General features: G+C 37.2%; 1 protein-coding gene, 2 long non-coding RNA genes and 1 pseudogene across 4 annotated transcripts; 1 reads left to right on the forward strand and 3 right to left on the reverse strand.

Moving 5' to 3' along the window:
- Positions 1-12,799, reverse strand: LOC126601750 (copper-transporting ATPase HMA4-like; annotated as a pseudogene).
- A 332-nt stretch (positions 12,800-13,131) lies between these two features.
- LOC126613689 (nuclear transcription factor Y subunit B-9-like) lies at positions 13,132-14,092 on the reverse strand. Its single transcript, XM_050281269.1, has one exon. It carries the CDS (start codon positions 13,983-13,985, stop codon positions 13,251-13,253), a length of 735 nt encoding a protein of 244 aa, XP_050137226.1. The 5' UTR covers positions 13,986-14,092; the 3' UTR covers positions 13,132-13,250.
- A 2,856-nt stretch (positions 14,093-16,948) lies between these two features.
- Positions 16,949-17,650, reverse strand: LOC126613693 (uncharacterized). The gene is made up of 2 exons (XR_007620171.1): positions 17,229-17,650; positions 16,949-17,050 (listed from the first exon to the last, which is right to left on the reverse strand). It is a non-coding gene; the product is annotated as an uncharacterized LOC126613693 (long non-coding RNA).
- Positions 17,651-17,757: 107 nt separating this feature from the next.
- Positions 17,758-20,325, forward strand: LOC126613694 (uncharacterized). Of its 2 annotated transcripts, none has more exons than XR_007620172.1 (5): positions 17,758-18,221; positions 18,329-18,421; positions 18,560-18,708; positions 19,717-19,764; positions 19,924-20,325. It is a non-coding gene; the product is annotated as an uncharacterized LOC126613694 (long non-coding RNA). The 2 variants fall into 2 exon arrangements; XR_007620173.1 differs by having other exon boundaries at positions 19,930-20,325.
- Positions 20,326-20,552: the final 227 nt, after the last annotated feature.

Raw genomic sequence — 20,552 nt, forward strand, 5'->3', positions numbered from 1 at the left:
GAAGAATCAGGGCCTTATGCTTCTAAATTATTAATCACGATCGCATGTACAAATTCATTGCTTCAACAACGAAGAAGGGAAGCAACAACCAGAGGTTGAAAACTAGTCAGACGTGCGTACACCGTCACGTAAACTTGCCGTTGGAGACGCTCTGAATATACAAAGGCTTCTTATATGACTGCAACAAAAGAGAAGAATATACCACGCTGAGAGATGAAGCAGCCATACATGCACCGGCAAGCCACGGTTGTAGTCGAATTCCAGTGAAAGGGAACAAGACTCCAGCTGCGACTGGCATGCCGAGGATATTGTAGCCCAGGGCCCAGACATAATTCAATCAAATTCGTGACATTCCTTTCATCTGCAGCCAATTTCAGTTAACTGTTAGAAATGGCTAAACAAACTTAATATAGAAATAATGTTTGAAAATTTCTTTAAAACATCGGTTTAATTTAGATAAGTCATTTGAATCTGCATCAAAACCAGAATAAAACAGCATGTGTAGCTGGGTATTGTAATTTATATTCACACCACCCTCGTAACTATTTCATAATTGTACCTGCAATTCTTTGATTCTATCAGCTTTTCCCAGTGGATCCGTCTCAGCGTACACCTTATCAATGCCAACCTCCTTTGCGATGGCTGCTGCTGTAGCCCAGTTATGACCAGCAACCATGATGATAGTAATGTTCATTGAGTGAAGATAAGGGCAATCTTTCCATCAATGGCAACCAACACACATGTTCGAGCCAGATTCTCGTGTTCCGAAACATATTTCTCAACCTCAGGAACAACCTGGACATTATTATGCGCATGACTCTCTTGTTCCCAACCAAAACCATTTTGTCACCAACTCTTCCACTAACCCCAGCTCCTGTGTGCACCTCAAAATCCTTAGCCTCCATCACATGTTCAGTTGATCCAAACGTCTTTAGCAGCCTCTTAACCTTCTCCACCACCGATTTCGCTATTGGGTGTTCACTATTTGCCTACATATTTCCCAGATAGAGGCATGTTAGCATGATTGACAAAACAATTTTACGATAGCATAAACAGTGATTTATCTCATCCTAACTACTCCACAAACACTAACATTTTTAATGCAACTACGCAAATGAAGCTTTTAATGAACAAATTTGAAATATAAGCACCAACCTCTGTGGCCATAGAGACAGCACAGAACTCCTTCATTGAGCAATTGGAGAAGAGCACTGCATTACTGCATTGACTACCACAGGTTTGTTGGGGCTTAAAAAGACTTCACTACTTTGGAGATGTTTATCTCATAAAGAAGAATGTAATGCAGTGGAATTGATAGGCAAGAGAAAGAAAGAATACTCATAGTATTACACAAGATTTTTATTCACTCACAAACTTAGAACAAGAGGAAACACTCAAACACTCTTAGAACACTACTACAATATTAGCTTTAGGTGTCGGACGATCCTGATGGTTAATAAGTCATTTTGACGGATAAAAGATATCCGACACATTATTTATTTACTGTCGGATTAAAGTTACTTTCTGTCGGATATATCCGACATAAATTCCTGGCGGATTTTTCCTGACGGATTTAACCGCCATAAAATTATTATAACCCTCAGTATTTTTGAATTCTTTTTTTTTTTTTTAATATTTTTAACATATTCTGACGGTTTCTAAGTTAATGGTGACGGTTATAACTGACAGAAATTGACTATTTTATTATTTTAAAATGTTACATTGATTATAAATAAATAAATAAACAAATGGTTTAATTTTTTTTTTCACTCATGGTCCCGTTACTTAATCTCTAAATGTTTTTTTTATTGCAATTTTTTACACATGCTATCTCGGAGTATATACAAATATATTTGACGGTTGGATCGTTGAAACTAGTTTTGTATAATGCATATCCTATCAAATTGATAGATTTAACAAACAGTTAAGAGTTAATGTTATACTTCCATTAAGTATAAAAAATTATCCACTGGTGTAATTATTTTAAATCGAAGATCAAATTCGTTCAATGCATTCTTATAGGGTCGATGAGTGTAGCTGTAAAAAATCATCAAAATATGAGCTAAAATAACCGTTAAATTGTGATTTTTTATTTATAACCATCGAAAATTTTTGTTTCGTTACCTAATCTCTGAATGTTTGTTTTTTATGATTTTTTACGTACACAATCTCGGAGTGTGTAAAAATAAGTTTGACGGTTGGATCGTTGAAAAAAGTTTCATAGAATGCATATTGCATCAAAATTGTAGATTACACAAACACTTGAGTTAATATTATACTTCAATTAAGTATAAAATAAGATTTTATGGTATCCACTAGTGTAAATATTTTAAATTGAAGATCAAATTTAATAATTACATTCTTATAGGGTTGATGAGTGTAGCTGTAAAAATCATCAAAATCGAAGCTAAAATAACAGTTAAATTATGATTTTTCTATTATAACCGTCGAAAACTTTTGTTCCGTTACCTAATCTCTGAATGCTTGTTTTTTACGATTTTTTACGTAAGCAATCTCGAAGTGTGTACAAATAAGTTCGACGGTTGGATCGTTGAAAAAAGTTTTGTAGAATGCATAGTACGTCAAAATGGTAGATTAAACAAACACTTGGAGTTAATATTATACTTTTATTAAGTATAAAATAAGATTTTGTGGTATCCACTAGTGTAAATATTTTAAATTAAAGATCGAAATTATTCATTACATTCTTATAGGGTCGAGAAGTGTAACTTTAAAAAATCATCAAAATCGGAGCTAAAATAACCGTTAAATTGTGATTTTTTGTTTATAACCGTCGAAATGTTTTGTTCCGTTACGTAATCTATGAATGTTTGTTTTTTACGATTTTTTACGTATGCAATCTCGGAGTGTGTACAAATAAGTTTGACGGTTGGATCGTTGAAAAAAGTTTCGTAGAATGCATGTTGCGTCAAAACGATAGATTAAACAAACACTTGAGTTAATATTATACTTCAGTTAAGAATAAAATAAGATTTTGTGGTATCCACTAGCGTAAATATTTTAAATTAAAGATCAAATTTATTCATTACATTCTTATAGGGTTGAGGAGTGTAGCTGTAAAAAATCATCAAAATCGGAGCTAAAATAACCGTTAAATTGTGATTTTTCGTTTATAACCATCGAATGTTTTTGTTCCGTTACATAATCTTTGAATGTTTTTTTTTACAATTTTTTACGTATGCGATCTTGTAGTATCTACAAACAAGTTTAACGGTTGGATCGTTAAAAAATGCTTCGTAGAATGCGTATCGCATAAAAACTGTAGATTAAACAAACACTTAGAGTTAATGTTATATTCCATTAAGTATAAAATAAGATTTTGTGGTAACCACTTGTGTAAATAGTTTAAATTGAAGATCAAATTTATTCATTACATTCTTATAGGGTCGAGGAGTGTAACTGTAAATAAATCATTAAAATCGAAGCTAAAATAACCGTTAAATTGTGAATTTTCGTTTATAACCGTCGAAAACTTTTGTTCTTTAAGATTTTTGTTTTTTTACGTAATCTCTGAATGTTTGTTTTTTACGATTTTTTACGTATGCGATCTTGTAGTATCTACAAACGATTTTTTACGTATGCATATCTCTGTTAAATTTGCCTAAATTTTGAAGTGGGAAAAGTAATTTGTGCTAAATTTTTATTTATGTTTTTCAAGTATTGATTAGACAATATTTAGTTTGTGTGATGACATTTTTATTCTCTTTTTGTTTCTTTATCGCATATTTTACATGGATTACTATCTATTAAACCAAAAGTGTAAAAATTATATATTAAACCAAACAATTATTTATTTAATTTTTAAAAACATATTATATTTAAATACATATTATTTCTTTATTTATCAAACCAAACAATTATTATTTTAATTTTTAAAATCGTAACAAAATTTTGGGGGAAAATTTAAAATTTTCAGAGGGAATTTTGGGGGGATTTTTGCCGCCATTGGTTTTCTGTCGGTTATAACCGACAAAAATGAAAATTTTTCTGTCGGATTTTATTTTAAAAAATGTTACTGTCGGTTTTAACTGACAGTAATAAAAAAATTTCCAAAATAAATCCCCTCTCTCTTTCCTTACGCCGGTGCTTCACCCTTCCCCCTTTTCTCCTCTCCTCATTTCCTTCTCCTTTTCTTCTCTTCTCTCCTCATTTCCTTGTGCCATTACTGAATCCCTCTCTGCATGTCTTCCAGGTTATCCAAAACCAAGCTTTTAATGTGTCACCGGTCTTTTAAAGATTGGGCTGATTGCCCAACGAGCCTCCGCCGGAAACTATGATTAATTTTCCTAAACGACAGGTCGTTTAAACATTTATGGGCTGGGATGTCACCAAATAAAACCCAAAACGAAGTTCTCCTCTCTCTCTCTCTCTCTCTCTCTCTCTCTCTCTCTCTCTCTCCTCCTCCTCCTATCTGAAAAACACTCTCGCTTCCTTTCTCTCTCCGTCTCTGTAATTGCGCCATCATGCGGGCAGAGGGCCTCCGAATCAAATTGCGACCTCCGGATTTTCCATTTCCCAGGCAAGCATATATATATATATATGTACATATTTCTGCCATATTTTTCATTTCGATAGTTTTAATTGGAAATTCAGTTCGGCGAATTTTGTTTGAGGTGTGCATACGTTTTTAATTTTGCGGCAATTTTGATAATTTTATTAATTTATTGAACGTGTTCGTGTATTTCGAATTGATTTGTGTGATTTTTTTTGAAGCTTTGGCACTCCATTTTTAGCCACAACCTAGTTCTTACCCTCTCTCACTCTTTCAGTTCGCTGGAAAGTTTACTGGTACGAAGTTACAAAAGGAGTTTCAATGGGTTTGCAGCAAAACTCACTGACAAGGAAAGGGAAAAACTTGCTGGTGAACACTCTGATATAATTTATTATGTCACTACAAAGGAGTAAAATGGTGTGTCTGCGTATACTAAGATTATATGAAGGGTGAAATGCATATTTTGCAACAAGCTCATCGGAGCTCGATATTACATATCTGAATCTGCAAGGGATGACATCGGTCATGGAAATCAGACAGCCTCTATCGCAGCAGGAAACACTGTTAAAGACTTGAGCTTTTATGGACTAGCACAGAAAACACATGCAGAATCAAGCTGGATATGGAAAATGCAGAAAGTGATTTATATATTTTTTTATTATTAATATATTTTCTGTCGGTTTTAGCCGACAATAATGTTTTTATTTATTCTTAATAATAAATTTTCTGTTGGTTATAACCGACAGAAGTTGTGATGGTTTTAGTAGTTTCTGTCGGTTTTATCCGACATAAATACTCTTATTTATTTATTATAAATATATATCTTGTCGGTTATATCTGACACAATTTCTGTCGGTTTTAGAGTATTTTCTGTCGGAAAATTCATTTCCTGACGCTGGCAATTCTGTTGCTTATTATATCCACCATTGAATCCATTTTCTATCAGATTTTGCTTAAAATCCGACAGTAAGATACGTTTTTTTGTCGGTTTTTGGACCGCCAATTATAGAGAATTTTGTAGTAATGGAAACTTTGTTTCTTTTTCTCACTTCTCACTACTTGCTTTCTTAGTTATTTCAAATGGTGTGGATGCCTTCTCCTTTTATAGGCATGGATGGAACCTTAGAGAAACATGGAAACATCATGCTAGAGATATCTAGATAATTCCACTACCTTCCTAAGTTAGAATTATCTACACTAATCTTGTATGTTGGTGGAATCCTCACCATTCTTTTAGACTTTCCACCAACTTGAACTTTGCTAGAATTCTCTAGCATTTGCATGAATCATCCATTATGCTTGTGTTGCCTTTTTCAACATGGGCTAGATCCATTGTCTTGGGCCAAGACAAGATTACAATTCAACATCCCCCCTTAATCTTGTCTTGTGACGCTGATTGTGTTGCTCAATCTGACAAAGTCTTCTTGCCTGAGTGGTTTGGTGAATATGTCGGCGACTTGGTCTTGTGACTTCACGTATTCCACTTGCACATCCTTTCTTGCAATACACTCTCTTATGTAATGATAGCGGGTATCTATGTGTTTGCTACTGTCATGGAATACTAGATTCTTTGCTAGAGCTATTGCAGACTTGTTGTCGACATAGATCTCTGTTGGCTCTTCTTGTGGCATGCTTAATTCTTTTAGCAAGTTTCTCAGCCAGTTTGCATGACAGACACATGAGGTAGCAGCTACGTATTCAGCTTCGCAGGTAGAAAGAGTGACAATCGGTTGCTTCTTCGACATCCATGTGAATGCCGTGTCTCCCATGAAGAACACAAATCTAGTAGTGCTTTTTCTATCATTGGAATCTCCTGCCCAATCATTGTCGCTATACCCAACAAGTTTGTAGTTATCAAAACTTGAATAGAACAAGCCAAAGTTAATAGTACCTTTAAGGTACTGAAGAATTCTTTTGGCGGTCTTCAAGTGTGTAGTTGTGGGATTCTCCATGTAGCGACTGACTAATCCGACGACATAGAGAATGTCTGGTCTTGTGCATGTCAAGTAGCGCAAACTTCCAACTAAACTCTTGAAAAATGTTGGATCTACACTTTCTCTTTCGTCATGCTTGGTTAGTTTGACTCCGCACTCCACTGGCGTGCTTATGGGCTTGCAATCGTCCATTTTGAACTTTTTCAGTATCTCATTTGTGTAGCTTTCTTGGGAGATGAAAATGCCTTATTTGTTCAGCTTGACTTCAATGCCTAGGTAGTATGCCATCAGCCCGATGTCGGTCATCTCGAATTCTTTGGTCATCACTCTCTTGAACTCTTCAAACATGCTTGGAATACTTCCGGTGAAGATTAGATCATCCACATATAAGCACACAATTAAAATATCTCCATCTTTGACTTTGACGTAGAGAGCATGTTCATGAGGGCACTTGATGAAGTTGTTCTCCTGAAAGTACTTGTCGATGTGACTATTCCATGCTCATGGCACTTGTTTTAACCCATAGAGGGCTTTCTTCAGCTTTAGAACTTTATCTTCATGCGCTTTGATTTCATAGCCTGACGATTGCTGAATGTAGACTTATTCTTCAAGGACTCTATTTATGAAAGCGGAGTTCACATCCATTTGTTGAATCTTCCATTTATTTTGAGCTGCCAAAGAAATTAGTAATCGTATAGTTTCCAACCGAGCAACGGGTGCAAATACCTCATCATAGTCGATTCCGGCTCTTTGACTATAGCCCTTCGCCACTAATCTCGCCTTGTATCTTTCGACCTCTCCGTTGGCATTCTTCTTTGTCTTATACACCCATTTGACTCCGATGGCTTTGTGTCATTTCAGAAGAATAGCGAGTTCCCATGTATCGTTCTTCTGGATTGCTTCAATTTCTTCATCCATTGCTTTTCTCCACTTAGTATCTTGCATTGTTTCTTGGAAGTCAACTGGTTCACAATCAGGAAAGAGACAGAAAAGTGTAGGATTATCGAGTCTTTCAGCTACCTCATAGAGATCTCGTAGACTTCTTGTGCGTGGTACTTCTCTTTCGTTTAGACTCCCACTTGATGATGCTGATGCTGGTGAATTACCATGATTGGTTGATGTTGGTGAAGCAAGTGGAGTAGTGGATTCTTGTTGAACCTCTCTTGCTTGCTCCATCATCCCTTGTTCATTCTCTTCTTCAAACTGAGGAAAGAAGTGAAGATCACCTGCATGAGAGCAAAAATCCCATTCTCCTTCTTCATCGAATGTCACGTCTCGACTGATCACCATCTTCCCATTGTTTGGATTATACAGCTTATAGCCTTTTGAATTTGAGTCATAGCCGATGAAGATGAACTTCTCACTTTTATCGTCGAGTTTGGTTCTCTTCTCGTCTGGTACATGTACGTGGGCTATGCTTCCAAAAACTCTTAGATGGGAGATACTTGGTTTTCTTCTACTTCATGCTTCTTGCGAAGTCTTTCCCCACACACTTCTTTTTGGAGACCGATTGGATAGGTAGACAGCACATGCTACAACTTCTGCCCACAACTCCTTAGGCAATCTCTTGCTTTTGAGCATACTTCGAGCCATGTGGATGATGGTTTGATTTTTTCTTTCCGCCACACCATTTTGTTGAGGGGATCTTGGAACTGTCAAAGGTCAACGAATTCCATTGGCTTCACATAATTCTTAAAATTCCTTCGAAGTGAATTCTCCTCCTCAATCAGATCTCATGGCTTTGATCTTGCAACCACTTTCTTTCTCTACAGCAGCTTTGAACTTCTTGAATGCTCCAATGACTTATGATTTTTGCTTCAAGAAATATAACCAGGTTTTCCTTGAAAAATCATCAATGAAGAGAAGGAAATAATTATTTTTACCTAAAGAGCTTGGTTTTATTGGACCGCACACATCGATGTGAATGAGCTCGAGTGGCTTTTGGGCTCTTGTGGTCGACTCCTTTGGAAAGCTTTTCCTGAACTGTTTCCCAAGTAAAAATCATTCGCAAGCTTGATCAGGGCGATTGATGCACGGTAAGCCTCTCACCATCTCCTTCTTGGATAATAACTCCAGTCCCTCAAAGTTAAGATGCCCAAAACGAAGATGCCAAAGCCATGATGTGTCTTTGTAACATGTTTTGAGGCACTTTGCAACATCATTTTGAATATTCATAGGAAACATCCTATTCTTTGACATTTTCACCTTGGCAATTAATCTTCCTTTGTCATCTCTAAGAAAAAGGCTATAATTTTTCATGTGAATATCATAACCTTTTTCTAAGAGTTGTCCCAAGCTTAAAATGTTGCTTTTCATATTGGGCACGTAGTAGACATTTGAAATTAATTGGTGACCGCCATTTTTAAGGGGAATTAGGATGTTACCTTTTCCTTTGACGGGTATTTTGGATTTGTCTCCAAAAGAAATGTTGCCACTCACTGATTCATTGAGCTCTACGAACATGCTTCTTCTTCCACATATGTGGTTGCTGGCGCCGGTGTCAAGGTACCATGTATAGTCTTGGTCTCCATCATTGCTCTTGCATGCTAGTAGCACAACGCCATTATCTTCTTTCTCTTCTTTCACATAATTGACCTTCTCATCAAGCCTGTTGCTTGGAGCTCTACATTCCAAGCATAATGCCTAAGCTTTTGACAGTTGTAGCATTGAACTTGAGATTTTTCAAACCTCAAGTTTGAGCGTCTTCTTCCACGACCTTTTGTTGAGCTTCCTCTTATTTTGTAGTTGTTATGGTTGTTGAAGTTCCAACCACGTCCACGTCCGCGTCCGCGTCCTCGACCACCACTTCTTTTGTACTGGCTTCTCTCATTATCGAAGCTTTCTTCTCTCTTCTTTGGCTGAACATGCGTCTTGAGGAGCTGCTCATCATTCCCTTGCCTCTTTTTATGTTTATCTTCATATGCTTGTAGCGAACCCATTATTTGCTCTATACTAACTTCTTCCAAGTTTTTAGTTTCTTCAATCGTCACGACAATGTGCTCGAACTTGGGTCCAACGAGCGTAGTATCTTCTCCATAATTCTAACATCTTCTAACCTTTCTCCGTTTCTTTTTAATTGATTGGAAACGGCTAAGACTCTTGAAAAATAATCAGAGATTGATTCAGACCCTTTCATTTGTAGAGATTCGAACTCACCTCTTAGTACTTGAAGACGAACCTTTTTCACTTGTTCGGCTCCTTTGTAAGAGGTTTGAAGCTTGTCCCATGCTTGCTTGGCAGAGGTTGCACTTGAGACCTTCTCAAAGCCATTGTCATCTAATGCTTGGTAGATGAAGTAGAGAGCATTCTTGTCTCTCTTTCTTGAATCTTTCAAACTCTCCTTCTAGGGTTGGGACAGAGTAGCTTCATCTTCTGGCTTAGTGTAGCCTTTCTCCACGACTTCCCATACATCGTGTGCTCCCAAAAGGGCCTTCATTTTGATACTCCAATTATCGAAGTTGTTGTTGTTGAGCACTGGAACTTGGAAGGCTGCCATAGCATTGCTAGCCATAGCTCTGGTACCACTTTGTTGGGGCTTAAAAAGACTTCACTACTTTGGAGATGTTTATCTCACAAAGAAGAATGTAATGCAGCGGAATTGATAGGCAAGAGAAAGAAAGAATACTCAAAGTATTACACAAGATTTTTATTCACTCACAAACTTAGAACAAGAGGAAACACTCAAACACTCTTAGAAGCTTTGTTGCTTCTTCTCACTTCTCACTACTTGCTTTCTTGGTTATTTTAAATGGTGTGTATGCCTTCTCCTTTTATAGGCATGGATGAAACCTTGGAGAAACATGGAAACATCAGGCTAGAGATATCTAGATAATTCCACTACCTTCCTAAGCTAGAATTATCTACACTAATCTTGTATGTTGGTGGAATCCTCACCATTCTTCTAGACTCTTCCACCAACTTGAATTTTGCTAGAATTCTCTAGCATTTGCATGAATCATCCATTATGCTTGTGTTGCCTTTTTCAACATGGGCTAGATCCATTGTCTTGGGCCAAGACAAGATTACAATTCAACAGGGTTTCCCAGCTGTTAGAGTCCCTGTTTTATCAAAAACAATCGTTTTCACCTGCAAGGATCAAACACATGTCAGTAAACGTCCAGACATCAATAAAGTGTCAAATGCTAAAAAATGTATCAACCTTCATGACTTAGGTACCATTTGTTAAACTTTTCATTTTAGAAAGGAAAAAAAAAACAAAAAAACGAAACAATTATTAACCTTGTTATCAGAAAAGGAGTTGGGGAGAACTCTCCCTCAGTGAGAGCTGTTATCTACAAGAAACGGGGATCTAAAACTTGGCGAGTATGGCTTGCTGACATGGACAAGGTGCATACAGCCACCAATCGTCCAGAACCAAAGAGTCATATGAGACAGATTCCAACTATGAAATGATAGTTGCATGTTCAATCCCAATACATACAGAGAGAAAATCCTTCATACCCAATGACATAGATTGCATTTAGTTTTATGTCAAGAGCCTAAACGTTGACAGAACGGAGGCAGAGCATTTCACTGGTCAGAAATGAAGTGCATAACTTGTTATATTACGGAACATCAACATAAACTATGTTGGTAGCATAGGTCATAATACAAAATGACCAGACCAATACGAGGAGAGCAACTTCATAACAAAGGAAAGACGAGTAAACGGACTACACTTGCACCCTCAGACATATGGATAGTGTCTAACCAGTAATTGTCTTTTCCTAATACCAAAACAAACAGGTTTTCGACGTCCTCAGAAGGAAAAGTAAGTAGGAACAAGTATAATGATGCTACACCAGAAAAAAAAAAACATGAAAATAAAATGCATGAAAAGTTGAAAACCCAGATTCTGAATTGAAAAGTAATTTGTTTCCCAGGATAAGGTGGTCTTACCTTATGAGCCTTTTGGTGTGCATTTCCACCCTTGATAAGAACACCTTGCGAAGCACCCTTCCCTGTTGCAACCATTACTGCCGTAGGGGCTGCTAGTCCCAAGGCACAAGGGCAAGCAACCACTAATACTTTGATACTGAATTGTAATGCCAGCTCAAATTTATCCATGCCTTTTGGTATCCAGTTTTCCGGAAAAAAGACCAAATTCTACAGGGATGAACCATCCAAGCCATGTCAAAAATGCGACAATGACAACCTGATGTAGGAAAGAAAAAAAGAATAATCATGCAATTGAAAAATTGTCATAATACATGGTGTTCATATTAGCTGATCTACGTCTCAACACATGATATGATCCAACATAGAACCTGACAGGACATCCAAAATCAATATTTAGTATTTGCTCCTTTAAGTAATTGATTCACAAGTTGTTGCTACAAAACTCATGACAAGAACAAGAAGAATAGAAATATACAAATTAAATACCTCCGGCCAACAATGAACTGCACTGGCGTGCAAAGAATCCGTCTTAATCGGAAGCACCATTGAGAATAAAAATATAGGAACCGAAAATAGGCAGCTAAGGAAAAACTGGTTCCTGTACATCTGAATCTCATGTTTCCGCTCAGCTTCTCTTGGTCTTGGAGGAACATACAAGCTTGCCTGGTACACCTTGGATTCACGGCCAGCTTCTTCAACACAACGTATAAGAGATGTTGGACCTATGAGGTCTGAATCATAGGTAATAGTCACCTTCTTCTCTGCCAAGTCCACTTCAACATTACTTACTCCTTCAACTGATTCAACGAAGGATTGGACAATAGTCATATCCTCTGGAGAATCAACTCCTTCAAGTTTTAGATGAAGTTTGTTGACATCATTCCCCGAACTAACCAGTTCAGCCCCAAGGCCAGCATCTTCAATTGCTTGAATAATGCAACTAGTATCAGTGAGGTTGGGATCAAAGTGAACCTTTGTTTCTTCAAGGGCTAGACCAACAACTGCATTTTTCACTCCATCGACCATTCAAAGAGCGCACTCAACTGACTCGGAGCAGCTGGTGCATGCCATTCCTTTTATCCTCAGTCGGCATACAGCTACATCTTGTTGTGGATATTCAGAAACAGGGAAACCAGCATCTTCTACAGCTTCCTTAATTTTTCTTGCCTAACATAAAAAACATCATATGCTAAGTGCCCACAAGGCATACCAATGCACTATTGAAAAACTTTGGTTTGGTAATCGCGTCTAAAAAATGTTATTGAAATTTTTTTTAAAAGATGAGTTTTTTGAAGAAAGGCGGAAAAATAGCATCTTAGAGAAGTCCTTAAACTTCACTCATATTAATGAGCTCTGGTATATAATTGACTGCAGCTTGGCCTTCAATGGGCGACACTGTTGCACTCTTGATCCCATCAAGCTTTCCCAACACAGATTCAATCGTTAATGCAATTATTTATTCATTAAGTCTGTTAATTAAACAGCTGAGACCTTTCTTTAAACTGTGGTGATCATTTGAAGTGAACAAACGGGTCAAATCCCCCCAACGAGTTCTCACCCTACACCCCAGAAGCCGAATCAGCTATTTGCTCCTTGTATCCAAAATAGGAAAGCTCCATTAACGATTGAACATATCATACACGGAATGAACATCCAGAGGATGAAGTTAACGATTGAACATGTAATACAAGGAATGAACATTCAGGGATGAAGTTATTCATTACATTACTGGAACCAACTTGTCCTTGAACTCAAAGGAAGCAAACTCAGTTTGCAACCATGCTAAAACATAGAGATAAACTACAATAACTTATGTAACTACTAATTAATTGCAAACTAATGCAATTATTTATTAATTACGTCTCTTAATTAAACAGCTGAGACCTTTCTTTAAACTGTGGTGATCATTTGAAGTCACCAAACGGGTCAAATCCCCCCAACGAGTTCTCACCCTGCACCCCAGAAGCCGACGATGACCCGCCTCCACCAGCACCAGAGGAGGAACCATCCCTAAACATTCCCATCATCGAGGGGTCATACATGGGAGGACCATGCTGGGGCCCGAAATAATATCCCGGTCCATAAGATGGTGGCGGGGGAGGCATCATTGCAACCTGGGGCCCAGCATGCCCAGGAGGGCAATAGTCCATTAGCTGGCGCTCCTCCCTCTTCACAAACTGAGAGCGGTCGGAACTCTCGGACTCCCGGTAGCGTTGCAGGTAAATGGTGAGGGGTTCGACGTAGTTGTCAAACCCGAGCTTTCCCATGGCCCAGAGGACATCCTCAGCAGTGACAGTCTTGCGCTGCTCGGGCTGGCAGCGCTCGTTGGCCTCGCCGGTTATGAAGGCGATGTACTCGGACACACACTCCTGCATGGTCTCCTTGGCGTCGTCAGATATTTTTGCATGCGGGGGTAATATCCTCCGCATTATGCGTATCACGTTGGCTATCGGCATGTATCGATCCTGCTCGCGAACGAGGCACTGCGGGGCCCTCTGTTCAGTGTTGTTGTCGCTATTGCCGGGGAACGGATCCATTACAGGACCTGGGTGGTACCCTCCGGAAGATTGGAGAAGCATCTGTGAAGATCGTTGAGGACCACCCGACTGCCTGGTTCCGTGCTGGTTTTGGTACTCCATGAATTTGCAGCGCAACACCCAACAGAATTTAGCGAAGAAGAAGAAAGTTTAATATTGTTTTTAATGGCCTTGCCTCAAGAAATTTTTAGTTGTGATGGAAACACAAGTGATACACCACGTGTTTTAATAGGAATGGTGGGAAATTTTATTTTTTATGTTATTAGCTTTTTAGCACACATATCTCACTATTTGTTTAGTGACATGTGATATACCACCCCCGTGTACCACCCCGTATCACACATAGCCCTGGTTTGGTACTGAGGTGATTTTGAAAAAAGTGGCTATCAAAAAAGCTGAGAGCTTTTTTTATGTTTGGTAAACATTTAGCTTCAGCTTTTTTTTTTACAATTTTATGTAAAAAAAGCCAAAAACACAAAGCTGCAAAACCCAGCTTTGAAAAACCAGTTTTTTTTCACATCCGTTTTACATAAAAGTTTATCAAACACTATAATACTGCTTTTTTTTTTTCAAAAGCACTTTTACAGAAAAGTTTACCAAACACTCTACTGCTTTATTTTACAACTGCTTATTCTCACAGCACAACAAAAATAATTTTTTTTTCAAAGTACAGTAATATCAAACCAGCTCATAGCACCCCGTGTACCACCTCGTGATATAGCACACATAGCACACATATCACACATATCACACTAAAAAATCTCTCCTGGCCTAGACGGTGCCGTTTTGAACCAGGCCATTCAAAAAATTAAAACTCATTTTTGTCTACAAACCCGAGGCCCAACTAGTTCTCATGCAATTCCCTCTTTTAATTAGCACAAAGTCCCAAATCCACCCATCCAATACAAACCTTACCCCGGAACCCCACAACAATTATTCCACCTCTATCTTTCCATCAACACCTCATTACAATATTGAATTTCAAATAAATTTTATGATTTTGGTCTTATGTGTATTAGATGAAAATATTCATATGATTATTGTGATGTAGTTTATGATTTTTTTATAACAATTTGATCATTGTTGAGTAATTTACTGAGAACTTTTATCTATACTTTAAAAATCACATTTTTAGAGTGCAAATAATAATTTCTAATATATATATATTATGTCTTTGTTGGTTCATATGATTTTATATTTTAAGTCTTGTTGAAATCCTGGATCTGCTACTGTTGCTGGTGGAGTTTGGCAGGGATGCTGGTGTTTGCGATGGCATTGCCGCCGTCGGAACTGTTGGCGTTGGCTGCTTCCAAGGTGGGAAGAAAAGAATTAATGTAAGTCAACTAATTATTCAATGTACAGATGCGCTCATAAATGAGTAACTTAAATTAGAAAAAAAAAAAAAAAAGAAAAAGAAAAAGAAAAACTTATTTGTGGAAACGAGGGCCATGCAAAACTTACCCGAGAAACGTTGAAAGTAACAATTTGTGGTCATTAAATTATGAGAACTTTAACGAAAAGCTCCCGGTACTGTTCACTTTAACGAAAAACCACATTTTTACACTAAAAAGTCAATTCTGGTACTATTCACTTTACTCTTTATTTTGTCCTTATCATTAAAACTCAAAGTTTTCAAGCCCTTTTCATTAGTTTTCCTTTAAATTAATGGGTAAGGAAGACATGTTTTATGGTTATATTAATCAGGGTGGGGGTGTATATTAATGGGGTTTGAATCATTAATTGTCTGTGCTGATATTGTAAATGGCATGGCCAATCAAAGAGGTTTTTGCCACTACTTACCATAAACTGTATACTAATATAACGATTGGTGATGCTGAGAATGGCTCACATATTCTTCTATTAGTAATTTAGGAAACCACAATAACGTTGAATCTAGTATATATTTTTTTCTTATCTCGTAGACTTACTCCTAATCCTATTTGGTTTGTAAGCTTACCACTAGGAACACTTAATACACAGTTATGGATGTGTCCACTCTTGAATCTAAAAATTCATTGAATGCAATGTGTGCGAGAAATGTCGAATTCAGTGAATAATTAACTGGAAAGGGATACTTTCTGGATTCCTTCCACCTAATCCACCAAGGCCACAAATTCAGGCACTTGAAATTTGATCTAACGGCTAAAGTTATTATAACTTTTAATGGAGTCTCATGTTTTTAGCCGTTTAATCAAATTTGAAGGATCTATATTTGTGGCTTTGGTTGATTAGGTGGAAGGGATCTGAAGAGGATCCCTTTCCTAATTAACTTACTTGAAATTTACTATAAAATTAGCAACAATCAACGAATATCAACTATTTACATAAATACGAATGATTGACCATCCATAAAATTACATGAACTGTTAGTCTTTGACATTTGTTGTCTTTTGCTAAATAGACTATTGATAATCTAAATAATCGGGATGAATAGTGATTGACCAGAGAACGATGTGCAGACCATAAACCCTAACATGCCCGTAAACTTCATGAGCTCACCTGCCCGTGATTATGTTTCCAAATTAAGCTAAAAAATCAAAGAATAAATTGACACCTCACGCGCTTGCATGTCCACGTATCACCGTGACTGTGTAAACGGCTCTTTTAAGAACCAAAAAATTGGGTCCCACACAGGAAACGGCCCCCCCTTATGGGTCCTACCTAATCCCTCTACCATTGTTCAAAACTCGTTTCCCAGCCCGAAACGCTATCAGCTCCTCAAGGTTTTTCATGTGATGGTATATTGCCGTATAGCTACTCGAATTCTTCTGTAAAATATCAGATTTGAATATATATATATATATATATGTATGTATATTTCCTCTAATATGTAAAGAACAATACAGATTTTTGAGTGACTAAAACCCTTCTAATTTCTAATAATCAAAGTAAAGGCAGAGCTAATAAAGTTTTTCATATTAATAAGAAACAATTATAATCAGACAAAAATTAAGCCAATAGGTATATATATGTGTGTGTGTATTACAGATCATCACAACGCCACTCAGTGGCGGATCCAGGAAATAATGTTTGGGGGGTCAACAAGGATAGCGCGCGCAGCGCGAAACAGAAACGGCATGCATATCGTCATTTCATCGGATCTTGGTAGGATAGCGTGATCAGCCTCTCGCCGATAGTTACCATACTAAAAGGTGCCTTCACTTTCCCTGACAACCAAAAATAAACATAAAATTGGGTTGGATGGTTCATAATAAACATAAAATTCTGATGTCAATATGGTGGTTCATAATAATATTTTTTAGAGATCATATTAATTTATGTTGAATATAAAGAGAAATAAAGTTGTTAAATATGTGGATGTGGAAAGGGCACACACATCATTACCATTAATTTATGTCAAATATGTGGATGTGGACGCATGGGAACTTTGCAATCTGCACCAAGACTTAATGGTGACATCTTCAACTTGACACACGAACCGAACTGACAGCCTATGGCTTTTTACACAAAGCAAGCAATTTGATGCTAGCTGTACAAATTTGATTGGAGAGAAACTAAGAAAAAAATTAAATAAGAAGAGCGTGTGGTCACGTGGTGTGAAAGGAAGAGAGAGAACGTCTTCGTCTTCGTCTTCCTCTTCCGCCAAACCGAACGAAAACCAGAAGAAACCCAGAAAAATGCAGCAGCTCCAAGAGGTCGCACCAGCAGCTTTAAGGGGTCGCACCAGCAGCTCCAAGGGACCTCTAAGGTTATTTCCATGGCTTCCAAGGGGTCGTGCGACCCCATTGACCCCAATGTGGCTCCGCCTCTGACGCCACTGCAAGCGTAGAACCAGATATCCATGAGTGGTTACATAAAAATACAACCAATATTTGAGAAAGCATTACTTTGAAACGAACTAGCTAGACGAGCTGTAACAAAAATTCGGCCAAAAACTAATAAATAAAAGGGGCATTTAGATCTGGATAAAAAATAAAAAAAAACCTAACCAAAAGAACTTTAAAACATTAAGTTTTAACTAAAAATCATGTTACAAGTTTATTTAATGGTTAGTACAAAGTTCAAGTTTAAATCAGCCCGATAAGAATGGCCAAGCAATAACATTCGGCTTTTGTCCCTGACGGCAAGCTTTATCTCTCCCTCCCTATTTCGATCTCTCTGTCTAATATCTGTTACCGTTTATTCCAAGTTTGATTCCAATTCCTCCATTTTTCAATCGAATCGATCGTATCTCTCTCTCCCTCTCTCTCGATCTCTCCACCCAATATGTATTTTTGTTTTCAATTCAATTTGAGTTCCACCATTTTTCAAATCAATCGAATCCGATAAGCATGGGCGACCTTCTCAACATCGATTCTCTGGAGCTCGAGTTCCCCTGTCAGTATAACACGTTACCTTTCTTTTTCGATCTGGTTTTTGTTTTAAAAAATTTGCATGTTGTTGTTTCATCCCTGTTTTCAATTTATGATTTTGAATCTTTGCAGTTGAATTTCTTTTGCATACATCATTAGTTCTTGAACGCTTGAGATTTCTACGAATCCAATGATCTATTGCAACACCAACTGCACAAGTTCTTGGTATTAACAAGCCCTTTCTCCTTTATCTTTAAATTGTGGCTTTTACATATTTTTCCCTAAAATAACAGAAAAATAGGAAAATAGATTAGAATTGTTGTTTTCACGTTTGGTTCATTTTGGTTGTTGGCTTTTTCGTAGTTGATGTATCGAGAGTTCGAAAATCAAAAGCGAGTTGTGTTTGCCAGTTTCTTCAGGTGCTGAATGATTCCGTTAAGGCGAAGTTCATCGAAGAGCATCCAGAGAGGTCAACCCATCCTTCTTTTCTCAGTTTACATGTAGTCACTCAGGTATGGATTCTACTGATAGCCAAATTATGCTTACATATTTCCATATGACCATTTCAGAACAAGTTTTCTCCTTACATTCCTGCATTCTCATTACATTGTTTTTTTTGTTTTATAATGAGCATGTGATTTTGGTACATTCGTAAAGAAAATAGATCAGGAAAATAAAAGAGGAAAAGAGCAAATTGTTGGGTTGTGCAACTTGGATTGCTCTTCCTTCTTTTTGAATAATCCTCATAATGATGTTTTTCTGGTTTTGACATACTGAAATTAGCAGAGGAAAAGAGCAAATTCTTGCTTTATTTGGTGTGGCTTTGCTTGTTTTGTTTGAGAAGGTTTAGTTTCATACCTCTAGTACAAATCAAATTCGGGATAAGGTTTGGTTTGCTTGGGTATTTCTGGTTTGGGATTTGATAAGGCCTTATTATCTCAATACCAATATGTTGGTATTCCAACCTCCTACCTGATTTGGATGCCTTTTAACATTACATGTTGAGTCGTTTATCAAGTTTCAAGTTACTAAATAGCTAGTCCACTTTTAGAATGTTTTTCTTCGAGTATTTATGTGAACGTACATGGACATGTTTTTGTGGGTGAGAGTGGCTAATTGCCTTATCTTTTCCTAGACTATTTATTGTCTTGTAGTCCTGGTTTTTCATGCATTTGGTGTTAGGATATATAATTAATAACAATTACAGACCGACAGAGAGAGAGGAGAGAGAGGGAAGAGAGAGAGAGAGAGAGAGAGAGAGAGAGAGAGAGAGAGAGATGGTTAACCAACGATATAGGAGGGAGGATGGATGGGAGGGTGATTGTTCTTGTTTGTAGGGAGTCTCAGTGAATTGCGTCACAATTTTAAGTTTAGTTGGAAGGAAGGAATTGGATCTTGGGTTATAATATTTTCTTGTCATGTCACAGATCTTGTTTACAGAAAATCCAATTTTCTGGATTTTCATGATTTTTGTGTGATCTGAGCTTGATTCATTGATCTAGCTCTTCCTTTTTTTGTAGTGAGAATGAGAAGAACGAATTCACCAACCTCTTCTCTTGCTACGTAAGGTAAATTGAATTGAATCGAATCGAATTTTCTTGTTTTTATTATATTTCTCTGTTTGGTTGATGAGAAAATGATGAAAAAATTGGTACTGAAATCTGTGTGAATTTGTGTATCTTGGATTGGCACTTTGATGGAATTTGATATGACAATGCATGTTGTAGTGGAAGAGAAGCACATGCTCAAAGAGGAAGGGGAAGGAATCGCATGTCCGTTGGATGGTAGTAGGTTGCTTTGCAGTTTCAAAGACTAACTGTGTTCTTTTGTGCATCACGTGGAGTTTCATGTTCAAGTACACACTTGTGTATATCATTGAGCCATTTAGGCAATTCATTAGGTTTTAAGAGAGAAATCAATCTCTTGGAGGGCGAATTATGAAAACCCATTTTATACATTTCTGTAAAACATGTTTTAGTCTGACCTTGATTCAGGTAGCAGGTCGACTGAAGAGTCATCAACCATTCATGTGGGTGAAATTTTGATTGGGTTGAAGCCCTTGTACACAATCCTATATTAATAGGGAACATAATATCGATAAACATTGAAAGTTAATCGATTTTTTTTAATGTCAAGTTCTTTGTCTCTCTTCATATTTCATCTTGAATATGCAGACTCTCTTGTATCTTCCTCTTTTTTATGTAACATGTGTATTGATGCATTGATGCATTGATGAGCTTGTTCTTATTTCGTCGAGTGTTTGAGAGGTTTTGCTAAACCATTGTGCATTCTTGAAAATTACGATGGCGCAAATGTGTTATTGGTGGAAAATGTTAGAGAAATTTATGTCTAGTTC

The sequence above is a fragment of the Malus sylvestris genome, chromosome 2 (assembly GCF_916048215.2).
Source record: "Malus sylvestris chromosome 2, drMalSylv7.2, whole genome shotgun sequence".
NCBI lineage: Eukaryota > Viridiplantae > Streptophyta > Magnoliopsida > Rosales > Rosaceae > Malus > Malus sylvestris.